Genomic DNA, 22,316 nt, shown 5'->3' with positions numbered 1-22,316 from the left:
ACCGAGACTCAGCGGAAACCTCAGACCTCAGGAGCACAGAGTAAATATTTAGCTGGCTCCTCTCAGTGTTGATCTACAGGTGGAGGCTAGGTAGGTAGTTAACACTTTTCCCCCTGCTGTGTGCTGTGTGCTCTCACAACTTGAGGTAATTTGGTGATTTGACAGCGTTTTTCCCTCGCACCGAATATAAACAGGCGTTTGGCACACCTTCTGCATAAATGCAGTGCTGCTGGAGGTGGGGGCAGAGGCAGCCGAGAGCTGTTGGAGTACAGTCTGCTGATGTCATTCTGAAAACCGAATTTCTGCAGTGTGCTACCACATCAGAGTCATGCCATGGATAACCCCCCCTCACTGTTGCAGACCACCGGTCAGTCACCCAAAGCCCCGCATGCCTTGGGCTGGACCACGCGTGGGATGCTCTGCTCCCCTGCTCATCACACGCTGCTGCCTCAGGTGCCCTGGCTCCATCCTCGAGTTGCCCCGCTGGCCAGGTGTAGATGGGAAGCCCAAGCCATCCCCCAATTAATTAACTAGGAGAACCATCAATTCGATAAGTCATCGGAATTCTTTGGGTTTTTGGTTGGGTTTTTTTGGTAGTTTCTTTTTCTTACTGGTTTTGTTAGGTAATGCTTTCCATGTGAGCATGGAAATATCCTGGTGAGGCTTGAAGAGCTGAATTAAAGGGAAAAAAAAAGCCTCTCATTTTGCGCCAGCATTTAGCTGATGAAATGTAAAGATGCAGTTGGCTGATTAGTGATTCTGGTAATGTAATTAATGCCTCTGTTCTTTCATACGTGCAGAGCTGGAGGTCGAGCTGAGTGCTCAGTGAAAATTTGCCCTGAATGCGCAGTGCCGTGCGCTTGAAGTTATAGCTCCCTAGTTATGATTCCTCCAGTAATTCCAAATTAAAGTTGATATACTTGTAAACGAAAAACAGGGCATGCTTATGAGTTACAACGGCTGGAGTATTTGATTGCAAGATGTGAATGTTAATGCAGCTGAACCAGGGTGGACTGTGCAGGGGAGGGACTGGCAGCAGCGGGAATACCTTGGTGGGTGGCAGTTCTTCCAGATGTGGAGCTGGTGGAAGAGCCTGTCTGAAGTCGTGGGCTCCACTTCCCTGGCTGCCACAGACAACCAGCTCTGCACAGTTCTGCTCTTACATCTTAACATCTCATCCGTCATAAACCATTAACATAATTCCCAGTCTGAAACCAACGTTGGATGAGCTCATTTTTGCATGCAACGTGATTTTGGCACACCTTACATGAAACTCTTCTCTTTGTGTTTTTGTTGGGTTTGGGTTTTTTTTCCCCTCCCCCATTTTTAATAAACGTCACATTATCGAAATATTAGTGACGCTGGATTTGCCGTCGTTGGTTTACCATAGATAACAGCATGGAGTGTTCTTTCCGTTTTGATTCAATAGTGCATGACAAGGGAATCCAATTTGTTCAGATTTAGATGACATGCCTCCAATTATGTAATTCCATTAGGAGGTGCCTGCAGCCAAGTCTGTGCTCACAGTCTCAGCAGACATAACTCTAATGGGACGTGTTGCAATATTGCTGTGTGGTAAGCACAACTTTGATAGAGAGCGCGACCTGTCTCTCCCAGTCGTGTTTGTGGGAATGGAGAAGATGAAAAACGGTCTAGCTGTACTTAGGGCTCTAATCTGGCAATAAGTTATGTCACTACAAGAACAAAGCTTTGCAATGAAAGGAATTTGTAATGGCTATATATTTTATGTATTCAAAATCAGACAGTAAATGCAGCACTTTGAATATGATCTTATATTCAATTCCGTAAATGGAAGATATATTGGTTGCCGTTTTTCCTCTTGAATACCATCGCAGATTCCTATATGCTTGGGAATGTTGGATATTTATGAGAATATAAAGCAGTGATGAAAACATAAGACTAAATCTTAGCACAGTTACAACTTGCTTTAAATTATTAATCTTTAAGAAGCATGATAAAAAGTTCTGCTATGCAGATTCTGTGGGGCTGGGGTTGGTGTACATACACATTACTGTAGAGCTATCTAAATAATGTCTTTAAAATAATTGTGTAACGTTGATGCAGACTTACAGTTTCTACAGGCAGGAAAAGGCAATTCTAGTGGCAGATCTGTCTCCCCAAGAAGCAGGATGTAACACCACTCATAAATAAAGCTGTTTAGATGAATTTAGCATCACTTGCAAACCAGGAGATTTCTGTTACGCCTTTGGGTAACATAGCTCAGATGGGACTTGGTTGGGCACAGCTCTCCTAACTGGGGCCAGATGGGGTGCGTGGGATGTATTTTTGTTAGAGGATGCTTGGACCTCTGGAAACTGCAGAAGTTTACAGGCTTTTATTAGCCATAAAAAGGTCAACGTTCTGACAGAAGGTAAGATACCTCTTGCTCAGTCTTGCCCTGGTTGGGTTGGACCCAACAAAGTTGGAATGTGAGCAGTACGCCCCACCTCTGTTGACTAGTGCTAACCAGGGCTTGGCCAAACAGATAGAATTTAAATAGATAGCTTTTAGTAAGAAGAAAAGCTCCTTAATCCTTGCTCCGGGAAAGTATGAGTGATAGCATGTCTACTTCCACAATCTTTTGCAGCTCTCACATGAATATATGAAAGAATTTAATAATGTTCTAGGTTAGAAAATGGGCATGCATATGTATACATCTTTAAAATCTATCTTCTCTGACTTTCTTTCCCCTTATTTATGTTGAGAGAGAAAGCCAGCAAACGATTTCAGTGTATGATGCATCCAATATCACCTTTCACATAAACAGAAAAAATATGCTTCCTCTGTTGATGTGATGAGACCAGGGTGCATTTAAGTGTCTAGAGAAAGTGTCATTTTGTTTAAAATAATGTGAAGAGAAGCCCAGTCTCAGTATGTTGAAATGAGTTATGGGGGTGCTGCTGTTTTAATGACAAGATTGGCGGAGGTGTAGCTGAAGATGCTGCTGCTGCGCCTGAGCCCTGGCCCAAATCGCTGCTGTCGTGAGCCCTTTTGCACCGCCCTCATCCACGTCCCTGTTCGGATGCTTTGCCAGAAAACCCAGCTCAGGTGGCATTTGGCTGTGCATTAATCTAGCCACTCGGTGGATGGCTCATCCTGCAGATATAACGGAGTATATCAACCTCAGGTTCAAAACCCACTGTAATTTCATGGGAATGAATTGTTCAGATAAATTTGGAAGAGCACAGTTTCTTAATCTGCTAAATGGGAAAAGACACTGCTGCCTGGTGTTTATTGGATTTTGTGCAATTTGGGAAGAAATTAGATTGTTTTAGATTAACCCCTCCAGGGGTGGACACCTAGGAAGAGGCTGTTGTCGCTCAGACAGTTGATTTTCAGGTTTATTTATCACAGCAATCCAGCTGCTGGTGTGATGGAGAGCAGAACACGCGCCTCTGCGATACACTTCAGCGTGCTCTGGAGCACCTGTTTGCTGAGTTCAAATGAGAAAGTATCGATCGATCTGCTGCAAACCAGGCTGTGAACCCCGGCTTCGGTGGCGCTGGATGGTGTTTTGGCTTCTCTCCTTGAGAGCCAAATACCCGGGCGGGTTTCCCTGGGTGTTCAGGGGCTCACTGGAAAGTGTTCATGAAGGTACCTGCCCTCCAAGGCAAGCTCTGCCCTCGGGTCCCTCCAGCTCTGCAAGCCCCCTGTAAGCGCCCTGTTTGGCTCCCTTTAGGAAGATGTTCCCCAGGTGGGCTCAGAGGACCATCATGGGTCTCACCATCTCCACCTCTGGATGCCAGCATGTCACTGAATTAAGTGACAGCAAGCAAATCTGCGTGCAAGAGTCAAAGCCTACGCGGCAAACGCTTTTTGGCCAGCAGACTGAGCCAAGTGTCACTGGCTGCCTGCAAAGTCTGCGTCAGCCCCTCTACCTCTGAAGCTGCACTCCTGGACGTGTTTCAAAGCAAAATGGGAAAAGCAGGGGGTCCAAAGGGGCTGTCCCTTGGCCCGTGCAGCATCTCCCCTTGCCTGGACTTTGCAGGAGTACTTCCACATCCCAGGGCTGTCGGCACAAGGGTGAATTTTGAGAGCAGAGCTGGTGTTACCGTCACTGCGCCTGCACGGGGGCACGGTGGGGGGGTGCCTGTCCTTGCAGACCTAGCTGGAAGCCAGCCTGGTGCTGATGTTGAGAGAAGGGGTTATTACTTGGTACTGCGAGCGGCGAGAGGAAGTGTTCAACATATTATGTTCTCGGACACCTTCCCAGAAAATGTTTCCTTGCAGTAATTACAGCACTGATGCCGTAAGCCCTGGCAGCGGCTCCCCTTTGTGGTAGTGGAGATGAATGGAGCGGAGCATCAGGAAAGCTCTCAGATTCAGTTCAGCCATAGCCTGTTATTTCAAGAGCATCGTGTGCTCCTCAGCCTGGCCGTACGCAGCAGGGAGCGACAGCCAAAAGCTCACCGTGTTTGTTGCTTGAACTCTGGGGATGCCGCTGCAGCCCTCCCCCAGCAGTCGCTGGATCCCAGTCCCCTCCTAGGTGTGTTGTCCGAACTGGATTATAAGCTCCTTGAAGCAAGAGCCACGTTTGCCATGGTGCTGTAAAACTGGGAGATGAGTGTTCACCCACTTCATTGTGCTCAGCATGGAGTTTACAGAAGAAAGGCGCAAGCCGTAGGGTGGACCCAGCCTGAGCTGGGTCTCCTCAAGGTTGTGGCTACAACTGTTGCTAGATAACGCTCAGACACATCTGTACATGCCTTTGTTGAGTTGTGGTCAGGTGAAGGTGGCCCCAGGTCCTCCTTGTCCCCCTCCACATTGTGTGACATGTGTGATGGTGTTCCCCTGTGTGGCTCTGGTTTCTTGGATTTTTTGTGAGAGGGGGGAAAAGAAACACGTGGAAGTGCAGCTCCAGTACTGGGGTTTTTGGTAGGATGGTGAGCCGGCAAGGATGAATGGAAAAGCTTCTGGCCTTGCTCCTCTCACCCCCTGATAACGTGGGGCTTGGCACTGATGGGTCCTGAAGGGACACTCATGCTATCCTGTCCCTTTCCCTTGGGGACACCTGCTGGGAGGACTGCTGAATACACCAGAGGGGAAGAGGAGGAAATCTGGGGAGTTAAAGCTGTTACAAGTGGGATTCGCTTAGGAAGGCACCAGATAAATTAAGTCCTTCATTGGGACGGAGGTAGCAAGGTCACCTCTCTGCTCCCTCGAGTAGGGCAGTTCCTCTTCAGCCACCTTTCATCCCATCATCCTTTTTCCAAGGCAAATGCTCTCTTGCTTCGTACACGCCATGCTTTTGGGTTGTGTAGAGCTGTGTTCCCTTTTGTTTCCTCATTGGAAGCACACCGTGCATTTGCTTGGAGGAGCACAATTTGCACGGAGTTTCTACTCCCAGAGCTGTGCTCCCAGCATCGGAAGGGTTGCAGCGGTTCAGATGGGTAGAGGAGAAGCAGCAGAGGCAGGACTTGGAGCTTGGTGATCGGTGAACTGTAAATTTGAGCTGGAAAATGTGGCTGTACTGTAAAATTCAGGACACCATCTGTTTCATTGCTTACTTGCAGTAACATTTGTACTTGATAATTAAAATGTCACACACATTTTTAGCCAGAATAATCCATGGAGGAGTAGAACTGTGTCTTCTGAAAATCATTCAGGAGATGTTCAGAGGTAGGAATGATGCTGTTTTGAACCATCTCTCATGGCTCATAGAAGAGTTTGCTCTTTTTTTTTTTTTTTTTTTCTTTTTCTTTTCCCCTCCATATTTTGAGGAGGAGGTTAGAGGAATGGGAACAATGGCAGATCCGTTTGGAAGGAGCTGTGAATCTTAGTGAATAACCCTGGATATAAGGATATAATGTGGTTTATTTTGCTTTAGGTTGGTCATGCTGTGGCTGGGCTGGTGGTGCTTTTTCTGATTTTCTTCTGGCAGTGGTAGGTTAGCTCTCGCTTCAGCTGAAATGAGCTTGTTTTTAAGGGGATCTCAGCTAACTTAAGCAAGGCTTCTCCTCCAGCTGGTGTGGCTGAGGGTTCAAAGCGCTGCCTGCTTGGCTGGCTGTGGATGGCGAGGGCTGGGAGCTCAGCTCCTCTGAGCAGCAGGCTCGGGGCCCAAGGACCGTGGCGAGAAGCTGCTCTGAGAAAGGTCAGGTCCTGACCCATGCTTGTGTTACCCTCACTGGGAGAGAGCCAGGGCAAGAGGCAAAGCAAGCAGCGCTGTGTGTGGGCAGTGGGACTGAGTGCTGTCTGCATGGCAATGCCAGCCCTCACCCCGTTAGCTGGTGCAGAGGGGAGCTGGGCTCCTCTCCTTGCGTAGCCCAGGTTGCTGTGTCTCCCCTTTGCTGTGGCCTCAGTCCAGCGGCCAACTTGACTGAAGTTTGTTTCGTGGCACTGAAAAGATGCAGAAATTGCATTTGCTTTTGGCTGTCTGAAAATAGAATTTTGAACATCTTAGTGCTACGTGTTAATTAACGATATAGGAGGCATCTGAAATCCATAAACGCCCAGTGTGTTCTAGCCGATACCTGTGCTGAACGCACTGTCGAAAGCATCTGGTGAGGTTTTGCCAGCTCAGTCTCTGGTTCCCATGCTTGGGACGTTGCATGCTTGCACTGTGTAGATGCTGTTCCTCCGAGCACAATGCGATGGACACATCCCTGCATTGGTTCAGGATTGTATAAGAAGCAAAAGTGGCATTTTCCATAAACGTGGCTTTCTAAGGGCATCATCCTAAGTGATTCAAACTAAGTAAAATACGCTTTTGCTAAATGTATGGAGTAGAACTAGCGGACGTGGGAAACAGGATGTTCTGCGCATGCTGTAATGTTTGCAAAGTCTTGCTCGCTTAGCTGATGTAAAAACCCTCCCAGCTGAGCTTTGACACAACAAATACATCTACAAAGTTTTATTAGAAATGCACTCTGCTATTCCATGAAAATTTTAAATCCAGTTATGTCAACTATGTGTGAATAAGATTTTTAAAATTCTGGTCTGCTGGGAGACATTTGAAGCTCACAGCTTTACGGTGCATCAGTGTGTGCTATCAATAACTAGTCAAGATTAAAGATGAAGTCTGCAGAGGAGCTGCAGTGAGTACTCCAGAAACGCTTGCCAGCCAGTGAGATGCTTTCTGGGCTGTCTTCTGGTTTAAATCAAACATTTTGGTGACATCCCAAGCATCCATGCAGACCTTGTGCATCAAAGCTCAAGACATATCCTTGTAGGACCAGGTCATGTGCTTCTGGCAGGAGACTGTATTGTAATGTGTGAGAGAGGGTTTAAAATATTCTAATTGTCTGCTATGAAATTACAGTTTTGTTCCCTGGAGTAGAAAAGTGAGTTTAAATCATTAACGCCATAAGTCTCAGTGATGATTACGGAAATGTTTGCAAGTGACTTAATCAGTATAGTTTGTCTGAGTGGCCCATTTTAATATTATTGCACTGATTAAGTTTTCTTAGCTAATATGTGTTTCATTTCCAATTCAATTAAATAAGAATCCCCTTCCATTACATGATATTACTGAAGTGCCCTAGTGGGGCAGGAGCACACTTGGTATTTTCAATTGATACAGATTTCTTCATTATACAGTCTCATGGTGCTAAATGAAATCAATGAAAGCTGAAATTAAAATTGTAGCAGGTTGCAGCTGTAAATACGTTGTCTGTTCCTTGCCCCCTCTTTTAGCAGTAGGCTGAGAATATATCAGTATCAGTTCATTAATTACATTTCAAAGACATTTTCAGTAGATGCCTGCCTTTGACAAAATTTTGGAAAGCCTGGGAAGGATTTTCCTTGGATTTCTCTATGCCCAATGATTATGATAAGCAAAGTATAAGTTGCATTAATGTGCCTTTTTTGTATGCTGTATATCCTCGCTTTAGCTTTTAAAAGCACTTTCATGTAACCTATCACGGGATATATTAACTGGTATACGGAAGATTATCTGCAAATGGCTTGTGAAGGAATTAACATCAGCCTTACGTTTTTTCACGTGAGCCAAACCTCCTCCTTTTATGTATTATTGAAGAGAATTGATTGAGCTGTGATATAGTAACAAATGATTTTATAAATACCTCTCCGGAGTTAATTCCCCATTGTGGGATATGCAGAAGTCTTGGAGCAGATCATATGATCTTTTTCTTGAGAGCTCCAAGATTCCTCCAGCGTTGAGGCAGGGATGTTCAGCAGTACGTGTTTTCATATATGAAGGAGTTGGGAGGCACGTTACTGTGATTCAGGCAGCAATTAGGAAATTGCAATGAGTGCTCAGGAAATACGATAAATCACAACTTCTAAATACATATTCATACGTTCATAAAAAAGACAAATGTATGTGTCAAGCTGAGACAGGAACCTTCTGCACCCTCTTGCTTCCAGATTATATTAACAACAAACCTTGCAAGTGAAGGGCACAGGGTTCAGTAACCTTCTGCTGCACGTGCACCAGCTGACGTGCACCCTTTGGGCGGCTGGTGGGTGGCAGGACGGCTGCCCACAGCCCCAGGGGACATCGGGCACGTTCGGTGTGGCAGCCCCTGTCTCGTGTTTCCTCTTCTGTGCTGCTCCGTGCAGCCGTGCGTTCAGCTCGTGCCCTCCGCTTGCACGCCCAGGGCACAGCAGAGGCTGCCTGAAGTATCGGTTTTATTAAATTATTAAAAGTTATTTTCAACTGGTCAGAGAGTATGCGGCTTAGCGCGTTTCAGATATAGCTAAAATGTATATGGATAAAAGGATAACGCTTTTTTCTGTAATACTAAATATATGCTTTTTATAAACAAGAACCTGGATTGTTTTTGGTTTAGAATATGATAAATATTTTAGCATCATTATTCTGGCTCCATAAGCGCAATGAAAATGTTAGCCTTGGCATATCAATCGTACTTTACAGATGACTGTAATTTCCTGAATGTCAAAACTCCAAATTTTTCTACTAAGCAAACTTTTTGGTGGCAAAATAGATTGACTCCATAATATATCACTGTGTGCAAGAAAAAATGAAATCTTTATGTACTGTATTATGAATCAATGAGGCATTAAGATTCTTGGAAGGGTGAGTGGACTCTGGAAAATGAAAAACTGCCACTATTCCCTCTCTGTAAACCGCTGCTTATGGAGTGTAGGCTTTGCAAACCTCTATCTTTGCTGCCGCAGAAATATCAGTTACAAGTTGAAACCAGTTCCTGCAACGGCATTTCGATAGGGTAAATACTGTTGTAAATATCTGATTTATAGCAACATCCTGTGGTTATTCACCAGCACTTTTGCAGTGGCTTCCTTTTCGCGTCGGGAGGTCTGCTGTGTTTTTTAATGAATCTGGAAGAGCCCTGCGAATGGGGAGGTGCCGTACCACGCCTGGAAGATGCTGCATGCCGCAGCTCCGGGGGACAGGAGCTCCGGGGGACAGGGGCGGTTCCTCATGCTGGGAGTAGGAAGGTACTCCTGGTACTCTGTGGGCTTCAGAGCTTGATTTTTCAAAGGAGATCGCTCACACCTTGACTTTTCCTAGTGTGTATTAAGGGCGAAATTCAGCTCAGCGTCCTGTTTTGTAAAGGATCGTCGCCCTTAGCAGTAAAGGCGCTTTCCAAAGCCAAGACCTTGCTTGCTGCCGAGGCTAGCATCACAAGTCCAGCATCACCCGTACTGCCGCGCGTCATCTCGCAAGGAGGAGGCATGGCATACTCTTACACTGATGCTCCTCTGCCACCTTCTCTCTCTCCTTTCCTTGTGGTTTACCTCCCGTGTGCAGCTCAGGGGTCTCGGCACCCCTGCTGCCCTCCACCCAGATGCCTCTATCATTTAATTAAGCTAACAAGGTGGGAAACTTTGCTGCTCTGCTTAGGTTGTGCTCAGAGACGGGTGTTTCCAAAGGGCAGTTCAGTCCTTTTCCAGCAGGTCAGATGAGTGGGATGGGGCTGGGCCCCTCTGCCCAGCTTTGCCACCCTTTCCCATGCCAGACTCCAGGGTGGTGGTGGCAGCGGCGGTGGAGTCAGGGCTGGCTCCAGCGGCTGAGTCACTCTTCTGTTTGCAGAGTCTAAAAATGGAAACTTGCTTCTCGATTTTTTATGCACCACTAAAAAAAAAAAAATAAGTAAAAAAGGCTACTGTTCTTGCTGAATTGGTTGTGAGCAAGGGTATCCTGCAGAGATCTTAATAATACAGGCAATTATGAAATTAATACCACTCTGGCGAATCTGCAGGGCAGCTCTCCCCTCCGCAGGCAATGCTGTGGACAATTAGTTCGTGAGTGAGGGTAGCTGGGAGCATGGGCGGGTGTGAGGCTGCATTTTTTACTTATTTAAAGCCTTATTTTCATTATCTTTGTGTGCGTGTGCCATGCCTGGACATACATGAACATGTACCTTGAGCTGCAAAATCTTAAATTACTGCCTTCCTCTGCGCCTGAGATGCTTCTCTTTTGCAGATCTTTCCTATTTGATAATTTCATGGGCAATGATGGGCTGGTGTAATTGCCATTCTTGCAAAATCCAGCTCCTTTTAATGGGTTCCTTTGGCACTTTTCTCCTGCTGCCGTTACTGTGGGTAGGCTGCTGGCTTCCTACCCCCACCATTAGTGTTTCTAGACAAAACATCTCTGTGATTCATTGGGTGCTGATAGAAGTGAAAACATAATGATTACTTAGAGGAAATGTAAATTTACATTTGCTAACGGCTTTAATTCACAGTTCTGAAATACTTATCTCCTTTCCTCCTCCCAGGCCCTTGCTCTGAGCTAATGCATGATTCTCCTGTGCCACCCTGAGTCCTGGAGTAAAGGGATACAGTCCTCATGCTTGTAGTTTTGCCCACTGCTGCAGAGAAAAGCAACGTTTGTTGTTGTTCCTCCTCCTCTTCTCCATCCCCATAATCTTTAAACTTCACTTCTTCAATGAAGAAGCCGTTTGTTCCTCTAGATTTTGCTGTACTTTGAATTTTGGATGGAGCGGAGCAGGAAGTTTAGGTTCATTGAATTGCTTGAATGAAGGGGGGTCTGTTAGGAGCAAGTAGGAGCCAGCCCTGGCTCTGTTTGCTCGGCAGGAGCTGCACTGAGGCCCTTGGGGAGAGGAGAAGGGGAGCAGACCTGCTCCAATAACCCTGCTGCGTGCTCACCTCCTCGCAAGCACCCCGACTTTAGCAGGGGAGGACCTGGCGCGGGCAGCCGGACTGCAGATCCGGGGCGTGGAGGCAGCCTGGGGAGTGCAGCAGGCCCCCTTTTCCCTCTTCTGCTGCAAGATGGGGCCCATTGCCCTTGTCTGTGGGGCTGGGAGGCCTGGGAGCAGAGAGGAGTGCTGCGGGAAGCCCATGGGCGATGCTTCTTGGCTGCTGCCGTTGCCATCCACATCACTGCTGCAAAGCATCTGGGACCAATCTGGAGTAGATGCGAACATTTGATTCCCAGCGCTGCGTCAGTGAGCTTGCCAAATATTTTGGCCTCGTCTCTGCGAGCTGTGCTGTGGGAGCAGCTCTCGGCAGGGAAGAGGTATTCCCATTTCGGGGGGGGTTCCAAGCACGCATGGTTGAGGCAGGAGATGCTGTCACCAGGATGCTCACCCTTGTCCTTTTAATTGTGTCTCTAGGTGACAAAGTTCGTTAAGAGTCAGGATGAGTCACAGTATTAAATGAACATTTTGCCTCTCTCTGAGCAATCTCCAAACAGATGCCTGCCTCCAACAAACAAGGCAGCAGGGGTATTTCTCTTGGAGGAACAATTTGCGGTATTAGCAAATCAAATTCTCAGTGGGCTGCTCTTGATGGGAATTAACCTCACCTACTGGGAGCAAAGCACTCCCGGCGCCTGGCGTGGCGTAATTGAGTTTGACTTCTCGTAGAGACGTGGTGGGGCTGATTGATCGGTGGGGAGACCCTCTGCCAAAGGTTAAAATCCGTTGGCAGCTTTGGAGCTGTGCAGGGAGGGTTTCTAAGAGCAGAGCAAGAAATGTGAGCCTCACGCCATTCACGCTTCTGACCTTCCATCATCGTCCGCGACTTTGCTGTCGAATTATCCCAAGCAGGGACGTTTCATGAGCGGTGTGGGGCAAGCGAGGAGTGCAGGAGCCTGCTGGTGGCAGAGTTCCAGTTCGCTGCTGGAAGTGGTGGAGGAGAAGGGGGTGGGATCTCGGACCCCTGCCTGTGGCCACCATGTAGGAGCATCTTCCTCTGGTTGGATGAGCTGTGCGAGAGAAGTTGCTGTCTCAAAACAAACCCGGGATTGTTCAGCTTTTAAAAGAATGAGTATGTGACTACTCTTCTATAAATGAGCTTGGTGGATTTTTATTCAGTGGCATGAGTGCTTTACGTGGAGGGTGGGAAGGACACCGATCATCCTTGTGCTGCTCACTGATTCTGGTGATTGTGCATTGTTTCTGGTGCCGAAGCACCAACCCTATGATTATTTTTCTTTTTTCAGTAGCTCAGTTCTTAATTCTTTGCATCATATGCAGAATCTCTGCTGCAGCATTTTGGTTTGTTTTATTTGCTTTTGTCCTGGTTTCAGCTGGGATGGACTTAATTATCTTCTTAGGAGCTAGTGCGGTGCTGTGTTTGGGCTTTGATGTGAGACTTTTCAGTTCCTCAGGCCTTGCTAGCAAAAAGACTGGAGGGGCACGAGGAATTGGGAGGGGACACAGCCAGGTCAGCTGAGCCGAACTAGACAAGGAGGTATTCCACACCCTGGGACATCGTGCCTGCTGCCCAGGGGGTTGGCTGGGACAGGCGGGATCATTTCTGGGGGACTGGTGGGGCATCAGTCGGTGGGTGGTGAGCAGTTGCATTGTGCACCACATGTTCCTTTCTTCCTTTCCCTCTGGATTTTATTCTTTCCCTTCCCCTTTTCATTATAACTGTTGTTGTCATCATTGTTATTATTGTTCTTTCGTTTTTATTCTGTTTCAATTATTAAATGGTTCTTATCTCAACCCTCGAGTTTTACATTCCTTTCTAATTCTCCTCCACATCCCTCGGGGTGAGGGGGGAGTGAGCAAGCAGCTGTGTTGTACTTAATTACCAGCCAGGGTTAAACCGTGGCAGCTTTTCTGCTGGATGTGGTACATATCTGGTCCATCCCTTTGCTCCTGCCCCTTCAAAGGGAACTTTCCTTTCAAAATGTCCATCTTCACCTGGAGCATAACTTGGTTTCACACTGCCCCGTTAGTCTACCACAAAGTCCATGGACTGGGGGAGAAAAATCCCCCAGAACAGAAAACATTCCCAAAATTCCCTTCCTAGCCCATCTGCAGCTTCAAACCATCCTAGCCAGGCTTGCCATCTGGATGAGCTTGACCTAGATACAAACCGGTGTACTTGAGCCAGCTTAAAGGGTAGCTTTAGTTTTGCTGGGTGAATGGGACTGCCTCAGTTCATTCCCTGGAAATCGTAGCTCTGCTTCCTCAGCCCTGTGCTAAAGCTGTGTTTTCCTGGGTTAGGCACTGTCTAGGAGGGAGGCTGGGATGTTCCCAGGGCTGCGGTGCTCCCAGTGCAAAGGCTGTAAGGTTTCTCACCCTCTGTAGCCTACGGAGCCCTTCTTGCTGCAGCTTCACATCTCAGCAGAAATGGGAAAAGGTCACTCGGTCCCTCACCTACTGATCCATACACTAATGGATGTAATGGTGAGTGGATGTTTAGCTTTCAGCTCCCCTCTCCCGATCCTCGCCTCATAGCTCCATCAAGCTGGGCTCGGGTTTCCAGGCTGCAGGCATGGCAGCTGCCAGTGTCTGACCTCCAGCCTTCCTCTGCCTCAACACGCAATTAAACAGCACGGCAGCCTCTGTCCTCTGGCAGGAATCCATCCTTCTTGGCCTTGGCTCCAGCGGGAGTTTCGACCTGATGGGGCTCAGACGTGCCGTGTTGAAGCCAACCCTAGTTGTGGTCCTCGTGGAAATGGTACCAGTTTGGACCCCACAGCAGTTGCTTAGAGCCTCACCACTGGGGTCAAGGTGCCCTGGGAGCACATACAAGAGTTAAAGCTTCTAAACAAGAGTTTACCAGTGAGCCCTTTGCTGCCAGCACGCAGCCCACTGCTGTCGGACCCTCGGGATGGTTGCTCAGCTGCTGAGGGTCCATTTTGCCAGGCCTCTTGTGGCAGAGGTGCTTGGGCACAGCAAAGGGAGCTGCAAACCTTCCCCCCGCGCTCCAGCCGCAGGCTTGGCCGTAACCCCTTCTCTCTGCATCGCCTGGGTTGTTGCTGCCTTGCAGTCCTGCTTTGCATAGCCGGGACGGTTGGGTTGGGGTGAGATGTACTCTTCCTTTGGGAGGTTCTGACCCATTTTGATGCTTAAGCAAAGTCATCCCTTCCTCGCCCCCTTTCAGCAGAGCAGCTCTGCCTGCGATGATCCTGCTGAGCACCACGGCATGGGTGGCTGCATACCGCTTCCCTGGCAGTTCCTCCAGGCTCTGAAGTCTCTGGCTTTACTCAGTGCTGTCATCCCCTGGGGTTTTGCACCTCCCCACTTCGACTTCAATTTATTTTTTTTCTTTAATGTTGCTTTTAGAAGCTTGCTGCAAGGATGCTTTTAAAAAAAAAAAAAAATCATTAGATTGCAAAAAAAGGATTCTCATCAGCCCCTGTGCTGGGCAGAGGTGGGGAAGGGGCTGGCACAGATGCGCTATGTGACCACAGAATTATCCTTCAAAGCAAGCAGATGGCTCAGTCTCAATAAGCGCCTTAGAGAAATTCATGGAGGTCTTTGAGGTTTCAGTTTGCTTTGTATTTTCTCCAGGGGCTGTGCAGGAAGGAGAAAGGGGGCTGCTTTGGGCTGAGGAACTGGACAGCTGAAGGAAGGTCTGTCCAGTGACAGCACACGTTTCTTGGTCCGTTTCAACAAAAAACATCAAGTCTTGGCAAAAGTCATCTCATAGCAAAAATGTCAGGCAGGGACATGCTCCCGTGCAGGATCTCTGGGATGCTAACATGTGGTAGCGGTGTTTGTGCAGAAGGAAGAGGATGGAGCACCTTCCTGACCATGCAGGCTATTAAAGTGCCCTGGGACTGGCTGCGGGGCATTTGCGTGGCAGCACCACCGCCCCAGAGACGGTGCCTGTGCTTGGTCAGTCAGAGGAGCTACGGTTCTGGCCCATGGGTGAAGCTTGGCCTTCCTGGCACCACAGTGATGCTGGGACACGTGGCAGCTGGCGTGCCAGGAGGACGCAGTGTGAGAGCTGGCACTGCTGTGGCTGTGGGGGGGCCGAGCAGACCTCTCCTCTCTTCCATCCCTGGCTTCCAGCCGATCACCCTGCTTGTCTCTGCCGTTTTCCCATTTTCCTTGTCCCACCTATGGGTAGAAGAGTCAGAGCACTGAGAAAGGCCAGCTTTCACACCACAGCATGCGATGTGAGCCATTAGCTGGGCGTTTATCTGAGGGAAGCTTTTGACCTTTCCTGAGCTTCTCTGCAGTGATGGGTCATGTGCAAATAATTCACGGCTCCCCAAAATGCTCTGGCGTCATCCCTGCAGTGATGTGATAAGCAGAGTGGGTGATGCAGCACGGGGGAGTAAACTCAGCATTGTGGGACTCTTAGTCCTCGCATTCCTCAGGGAATAGCTGTGTGCAGTTGAGATACCAAAAGCAAGCGGCTATCACACCATCTCGAATTCCTGATGGCTCCAGGGTCAACCTACTTTCTCAGTTGCCCATGAGCTCCTTTTGTTCTCTGCTTCACAGGCATCCAGCTCAACTTTATTAGAAACCCCTTGTTTCTGATGCGTGCGGCTCTTTAAGTTGGAGGGATGATTCACAGTAAAGTTTGAGCTCTATCTGCGAACATGTTGTCTCAGGCTCTGAAGCACAAGCTTCAAGGAATGGGCAAGAGCGCAACACCCCCTTGTTAAGAGAGCAGAAAGAACAAGCTGTTACGTACAGAGCTAAAAATAATTGCAAACCTTTGAGTCTTCCTCCCAGTTGCAGCAGAAGGATGCTCTAAGCGCTGATGGCCAAATCCATCTCTGGCCTGGCTCTGACTTGATGTTGCATTAAAGCTTTTGTGACCATTCGAAGCTCAGTTCAGATAAACGCAGAGCAGCGCAGCGCAGCTGCTTGTCTGGAGCTGCTGTGATTTCTAACTTGGATGAGAGTGGCTTTAGGCAAACTCAAAAGCTGGTGTTCCCCAAAGGGACAGCACCTTTTTTTGTAGCGTTTTAAGAGGGAAACTTAAGAAGGGGAGAAGTGCACAAAATAGCTGAGATTTGCCCAGCAGCTGGCACAGCATCTCTCTGTAAGTCGTGTCTTGAAAGCAGGATTCATCTGGGAAATAATAACGTGGTATAAATAACATCCATGAGCCTGTTTGCAGGGAGCCGTGTTCAGGCCGGGTAGGATTTGGGCTCTTTCCGGGGCATCCCATAAGCATCGCTGCTGATGGGCTGGCTTCCTGAGCGTGGGGTGCTGGAGGGAGCCCTGGCACCTCCACGCTCACTGCAGGGTTTGATGAGCATCTTTATTCAGTGTCCTCTCCACAGTCTCCCTCGACGGCGATGGAGATATCTGCCAGATGAGGCTGCCAGCCACCTGGGGTGAGGGTGATCCGTTACAACGCCGTTTCTTCCACCAACATACAAGTTTTTATTCATCCTTTTGTTTTTACAACAGCAGCCAAGGGAGGCACTTTGTCACCACCTGTGACCAAAGAGCACGAAGGGAGAGCAGCCGAGGAGTTTGAACTATAATAAAATGCTCGCTGTATTGATCTTGGCTCAGGATTTGTTTCCCTTCTTGCATTAACTCCCCATCGATTTCTGTGATGACCTTAGAGCGTACGGTTTGGTTGGCCGGCACCACCCCCGTGCCTGCACCCTGCTCCCCTCCCAGCCTCGCCAGACTGCTGACGGGCCAGGTGGTACAAGGTGCTCGGGGTGAGCAGAGCTTTGCTTTTGCCTCCTCGGTCATAGAGGCTGGTTGCTCTAGGTTAGTTGCTGTAGTTAGCATAGGGGTTAGTGCTATATGGCACTAACTTGTTATTGCTTGAGGGATGGATCATTATGTTAGTGCATCATCCCAAGAAACTAGATCCGAGAGTGTAGGAGACCTGGCAGGAGTCAAAGAAGGAGCTTGGGTTTGCCCTGGAGATGCTCCATTCCTCCGTGTCAGGGACCTCGACAAGGCTGTGGTGGTGTTGCACCAAAGGAGCCCACCGCTCAGGTGTGACCAGGGACAGCTCTTGCCTGCCGGGGTGGCTGCTTGGCGTGCTGGTACTGGTGGAAAGCCCTGTCACTTTGCCAGGTTGGGTCCTCCAGTGCTGCCAGAGACCTGCTGACATGAGGCAGAGCAAAACTCTTCCCCTCTTTGCAAGGGACAGCATGAGGTTTGTTGCTGCTGCTCCAGGTGCATGACATAAAAGCGAGCTTTGTCTTTGCTCCCTCTGAACTCCAAGTCCCACTGTGAAATTGTTTAATGGCACTTTTGGGAGCAAGGACCATCCTGGGGGTCACGGAGGGGGCTTTGGCTCCCTTTGCCTGTGTGAATCTGTGGCCAAAGCCTTGGAGTCGGGGGGCAGCAGCAGAGCCCAGGTGAGCGTGGGGACGGTGGCAGCGCTGATCGCAGTGTCCAGCTCTCTGAGGTGCCATTGTGTCCAGCTGCTGATGCTGTACTGGGCTCCTTGGCTTTATTTGGTTTTGCGAGTTTGTTGTATTTTCTACTTACTTAAATATTTATGAGCTTGGGTGCTCTAAATGGGAAGAGGAATGGCGACTCCCCAGGTTTCCTTTCCCCCGTTGGACACTTTGGTGCTTACGATTCGCTTTTTAGTCCAGCCAGAGACAATTTTCTGTAAAACATTGACATCTAGTGGCTTTTCTGCTGAAGGAAACGATAGGGAACAAAAGATTGGCTGCGGGGTGGCCAGTTGTGATGCCACTTGGAAAAGCAAATGACTGTCCTTTCTCCTCCTTACCCAGCACCGAGGACATGGCAATCACACCCGGGGGCTCAGGGCTCCGGGGCGCACAGTCCTCAGCGTCCTCAGCATCCTCAGCATCCTCGTCCTGGAGGAGCGCCCTTCCCTGGCAGGACAGTTTGCTTGTTGAGCTACTTGAATTCCATCTAGTGAAGCGGATGGCTGGTACCCTGACAGTGTACCTCCAGCATCATCGCTGAGGTCATGGTCATATTAAAGGCGGCACAAAGAGCTCGGGGTGTATGGCTTCAGGCTGCCGACACTGGAACGCATGGTGTTTGAGGGTGGATGTTAGTGTGTGACCCAGGGTGATCTCTTAAAACTATACATTCAGTTGAGCTTGCAGCCTCTCCAGCTGGCGGCGTGACGGGGTTCCCTGCGGCAGCGTGTCCCCTGCGTGTGCCACTGTCATGTTGCTCCAAACCAAAGCCAGCACCCCCTTTGGAAATGTTTTCTTTTACAAAATGCTGTAACGCATCCTTTAATTTCCTGTTACTCACTTATCTCTCCTCTCTCATCATTGTAGTCCTGTATCAGGTGAAGGCAAGAGTATAAAACGAGATTTGCATGGGTGTTTCAGAGATCCTCATTTCAGTGCAAGTGTGTTGGGGCTCCTGGGCACATCCCGTTTATCTGGCCTGTGAAAGGAAATGTTTTGTAGAAAATGTCTTCTTCATAGGTGTAACGCTGCTCTGGGGCTTGTGCAGCTGAGACCCACAGCTGCTCGTCAGGAAATGTAGCACAAGCAGCTTTTTGCAAACTACAGAAACTTGTCAGTGCAGCTCTGTTGTACAAGGAAAATAAAAAATCCAGAGCTACCTGTGCCCTGTTTGGGTCGGGGCTTACGTCCTGGGACATACTTTGGTTATTCTCCCAAGGTCTGGGGAGAGCATCAGTTGAGGCACCAACCAGCCGCAGCATGTTGCCCCAGGGGCAGCCCAGCACAGAGGGAAATCTTGGGTTCCCTCCTGCTTCTGCAGAGGCAAAACCCATTAGGCAGAGGCAGATGTGTGCAGGTGGATGCAACCCTTTGTGCTCCCCCCGGGGGGGTTGTTCAGCTGTCCTTCACCCTGCCGAGGTGAGCGTGCAGAGGAGCACTCTGCAGCAGGGCTCCTGAAAGCCTCTTAAGTGCATCTCCAAGTTCCTATTGATTTTCAACGTTAATGCGCCGTGTGCTGGAGACGCACGGGACTAAACGCTCTTCCTTCCTCTCCCCTTGGCAGGAATTTCTACTATATCACCATCCTGCGTGACCCCGTCTCCCGATACCTGAGCGAATGGCGCCACGTCCAGCGAGGAGCAACGTGGAAGGCGTCCCTGCACGTCTGCGATGGCCGGTCCCCGACCACCGAGGAGCTGCCCAGCTGCTACACGGGGGACGACTGGTCGGGCTGCTCCCTGCAGGAGTTCATGGATTGCCCCTACAACCTCGCCAACAACCGCCAGGTCCGCATGCTCTCCGACCTCAGCCTGGTGGGTTGCTACAACCTGTCGGTCATGCCCGAGGAGCAGAGAAATAAGGTTCTGCTGGACAGTGCCAAGGAGAACCTGAAGCGGATGGCCTTCTTCGGCCTGACCGAATTCCAGCGGAAGACTCAGTATCTCTTTGAGAAGACTTTCAACATGAACTTCATCTCGCCGTTCACACAGTACAATAGCACAAGGGCCTCCAGCGTGGAGATAGACGGGCAGACTCAGCAGCGCATCGAGGCCCTCAATTTTTTAGACATGGAATTGTACGATTATGCAAAAGACCTGTTTTTGCAGCGGTACCAGTACATGAGGCAGAAGGAGCACCAGGAAGCGCGGCGGAAACGCCAGGAGCAGCGCAAGATCCTGAGGGCGAAGCAAGCGCACCTGAGAGAGCAGGGAGAGAACAGCTCCAGCACTGACTACATAGGGAATGTGGAGCGGTGGCGGCGGTAGGGGAGGGGGGGGGGGGGCTCGCCAGGCGCTGAGAACGGAGCAGAACCCAACCTAACCTGCAAATCGAAGATGACTGAGCAGTCCAAACAAATTGGCTTCTCAAGGGTTTGAAGCAAAAAGAGGTTAAAATGTTGCCTTTGCAGTTGCCTTTGCAGTAAATGTTGTACTGTACGTGGGACACTTAATCTTAGCGTGTAATTAAATTGTCCTTTTTAGGTTTGTTGGATTATTTATGAAATACAGGAGCCAAGTAGGCTCATCGGAAATGGTTGCTTGGACGTTTATTTAAAAGAAAAGAAAAAAAAAGATATCCTTAAATTAGTTATGAGTACAAAATGGGATGCTGGAAAATGTTTATGATGCTCGGCTGAGATCTATCTGGGAAGCAAACTCATTTCCTAATAACGAGCATTTAGCATACTCTCACAATACAGTATATGAGCAAAACCTTTTCCCTTTGATTTTATCTTAATTTTATTTTAATAATGTGTTTTCAAGGGCACCGACTGCTTATGATATTTACCAAGTTAATGAATGGACGATGAAGGGAACAATAAAGGTCTAGAAAAAATACTGACTAGTTTTATGTATAATATTGGCTTTTAAAAGGAATAGAAGTAATTTCTCTAGTTATATAAATATTTAAAGTTTTAAACTTTTTCTACCTACTGCTGTTTAGAGTTTTAAGCTTGGTCTATCTCATATTAAAATAAAAATAAAAAAAGACATACATACTTTTCTGAACTCGATGCTAATGTTAAAGACACTGTTTCTAGAGTTTTTCAGGGCAGTATGATTTTAATCATTCTGGAAAACTTACAGCACATTGTCATGTTTGTTTCATAAAACCTTTTCCAAATTATAATCCTGTGACAGTGTCTCACTTTAAGTCTTTCTTACCCATTAGAATACATAATGCTGAATTTATCATTCCTTAATAATTGGTGGTATTAACTAGATGAAATTATGTTGCGGATATTTGTGTAGTGTCTTTAAAACGTCATAAAACTCTCTAATCCCAGCAATATTATGAAGAGAATTGCTCAATGGAAGAAGTAGATTTTCACTTGAATTAGGATTTACTTCCAGTAAATCTTTGCTACACCAGATAAGAACAGGGCTCTTTTTTTTTTTTTCTTTTTTTTTTTTTTTCCCCTCTACACTCTTGAGCCCTTCTTAGCGATGACAGATGGGTGATGACTAAAAATGACGGAAAACAGTTTTATCATAGCCATAGTTATACAGGATGGGCCGGTTGCGTGGTGCACAGGGATGCAGGAGCTTGCTCCCAAGCAGGCTTTGCTGGGGCTCAGGGTGCGGAGCTGCACTGGGCTCCCCCGCAGCCCTTCGGCCTTGCTGAGATTGACAGGGAGAGGAGACGGGGCAGGAGGTGCAAGGGGCTCCTATAAATCTCTATGCAAAAAAAAAAAAAAAAAACAAACCTCTGCAAGGCTTGGGCTATACATTCAGCAAGTTCAGAAATTTTGTATGTAGCCTGCAACGCTCCCAAGCTTGGCACTGAGCGGCTATCTCGGGGCGGGTGCGTGGTGATGGAGGCACCCGAAAAGGTCCCAGCGTACACAATGCTTACCAGGCTCACTTGCACTGTTGCCTTTCGCCTGTAATATTCTATACACCAAGAGGGCAGGGGGGCATAAAACGGGGCAGAAGGCTTTAAAAACATCTTACGGCTCCACGCCTAACTTATCTGAAAGTTGTTTTACATCCAGTGTTGCATTGCAACCCGGGGGGCAGCGATCCTGCCGGGGGCAGGCAGAGAGCAAAGCAGCAGCAAACCAATACCCTGCATTAGCAGCTTGGAGAAGAGAATAACTTCATGTACAGCATTATTATTTTTTTTTTTTTTAATGAGAACTGCAGTTGCCAATATGATGTCTCGGTTGTATTTTGGTTTTTAGGGGGGAAAATAATTCGCTCTTAAAACTGAAAGGCACTGCTGTAAACAGGACTTAACTGTGGGCGAGCTGGGGGGCCTGTTGCAGAAGGTGCGTTTTGTTTTTATGCTGTGGTGTGCATGGTTTACAAAGACTAGTTGCATTTTCTTTGTGTATACTGTTTATTGTATATAGGGGATGTACGAATATAAGGATACCATTTTGTCATAACCATATCAAATTCTACTGATTTCCACTGTAGACGCTGTCTTATTGTGTAGATTTACAGGCCGATCCACTGACTTTGATTGTGTAATTTAACAATAGAACTGATAAATAAAATTTAACTACAGTCTTCTGATTTTCATGTGATTATTTCTTTATCTGATGACGTGTTGGGAATTGTGCAGTTCAGAATGAATGGAAATTTCAACATGAATGAAATAGCAGTTGACAGGCAAGTATATGAGTTTAAAATCATGGCTTTTCTGAAGTGTGTTTAAACTACAGCTTTCAAGGGCAGAGCCACTTTGGACGTTCTCTGGTTCAGGAGTCACTGCAGAGGTTTTGGCTGCTTTTCTGAGCGGTCCTCAGGAAAAAAAAAAAAAAAAAAAAGGCTGTGGTTTCTGGTCATTTCAAATATGA

At 47.9% G+C, this 22,316-nt stretch overlaps 1 protein-coding gene across 1 annotated transcript in view; it reads left to right on the top strand.

The window, feature by feature from the left end:
* HS6ST2 (heparan sulfate 6-O-sulfotransferase 2) overlaps nucleotides 1-22,032 on the top strand; it is a 136,330-nt gene extending 114,298 nt beyond the window's left edge. The window contains exon 2 of the mRNA XM_037408515.1: nucleotides 19,074-22,032. Within this exon, the coding sequence (XP_037264412.1) occupies nucleotides 19,074-19,776 (703 nt within the window). The 3' untranslated portion in view covers nucleotides 19,777-22,032. The remainder of the gene's footprint in view (nucleotides 1-19,073) is intronic.
* The last annotated feature ends 284 nt before the right edge of the window (nucleotides 22,033-22,316 follow it).

This window comes from Falco rusticolus, chromosome 14 (assembly GCF_015220075.1).
Source record: "Falco rusticolus isolate bFalRus1 chromosome 14, bFalRus1.pri, whole genome shotgun sequence".
Classification (NCBI taxonomy): Eukaryota; Metazoa; Chordata; class Aves; order Falconiformes; family Falconidae; genus Falco; species Falco rusticolus.
The sequence above is the reverse complement of the archived record's forward strand: the minus strand, read 5'-3'. Positions and strand labels throughout refer to the sequence as shown.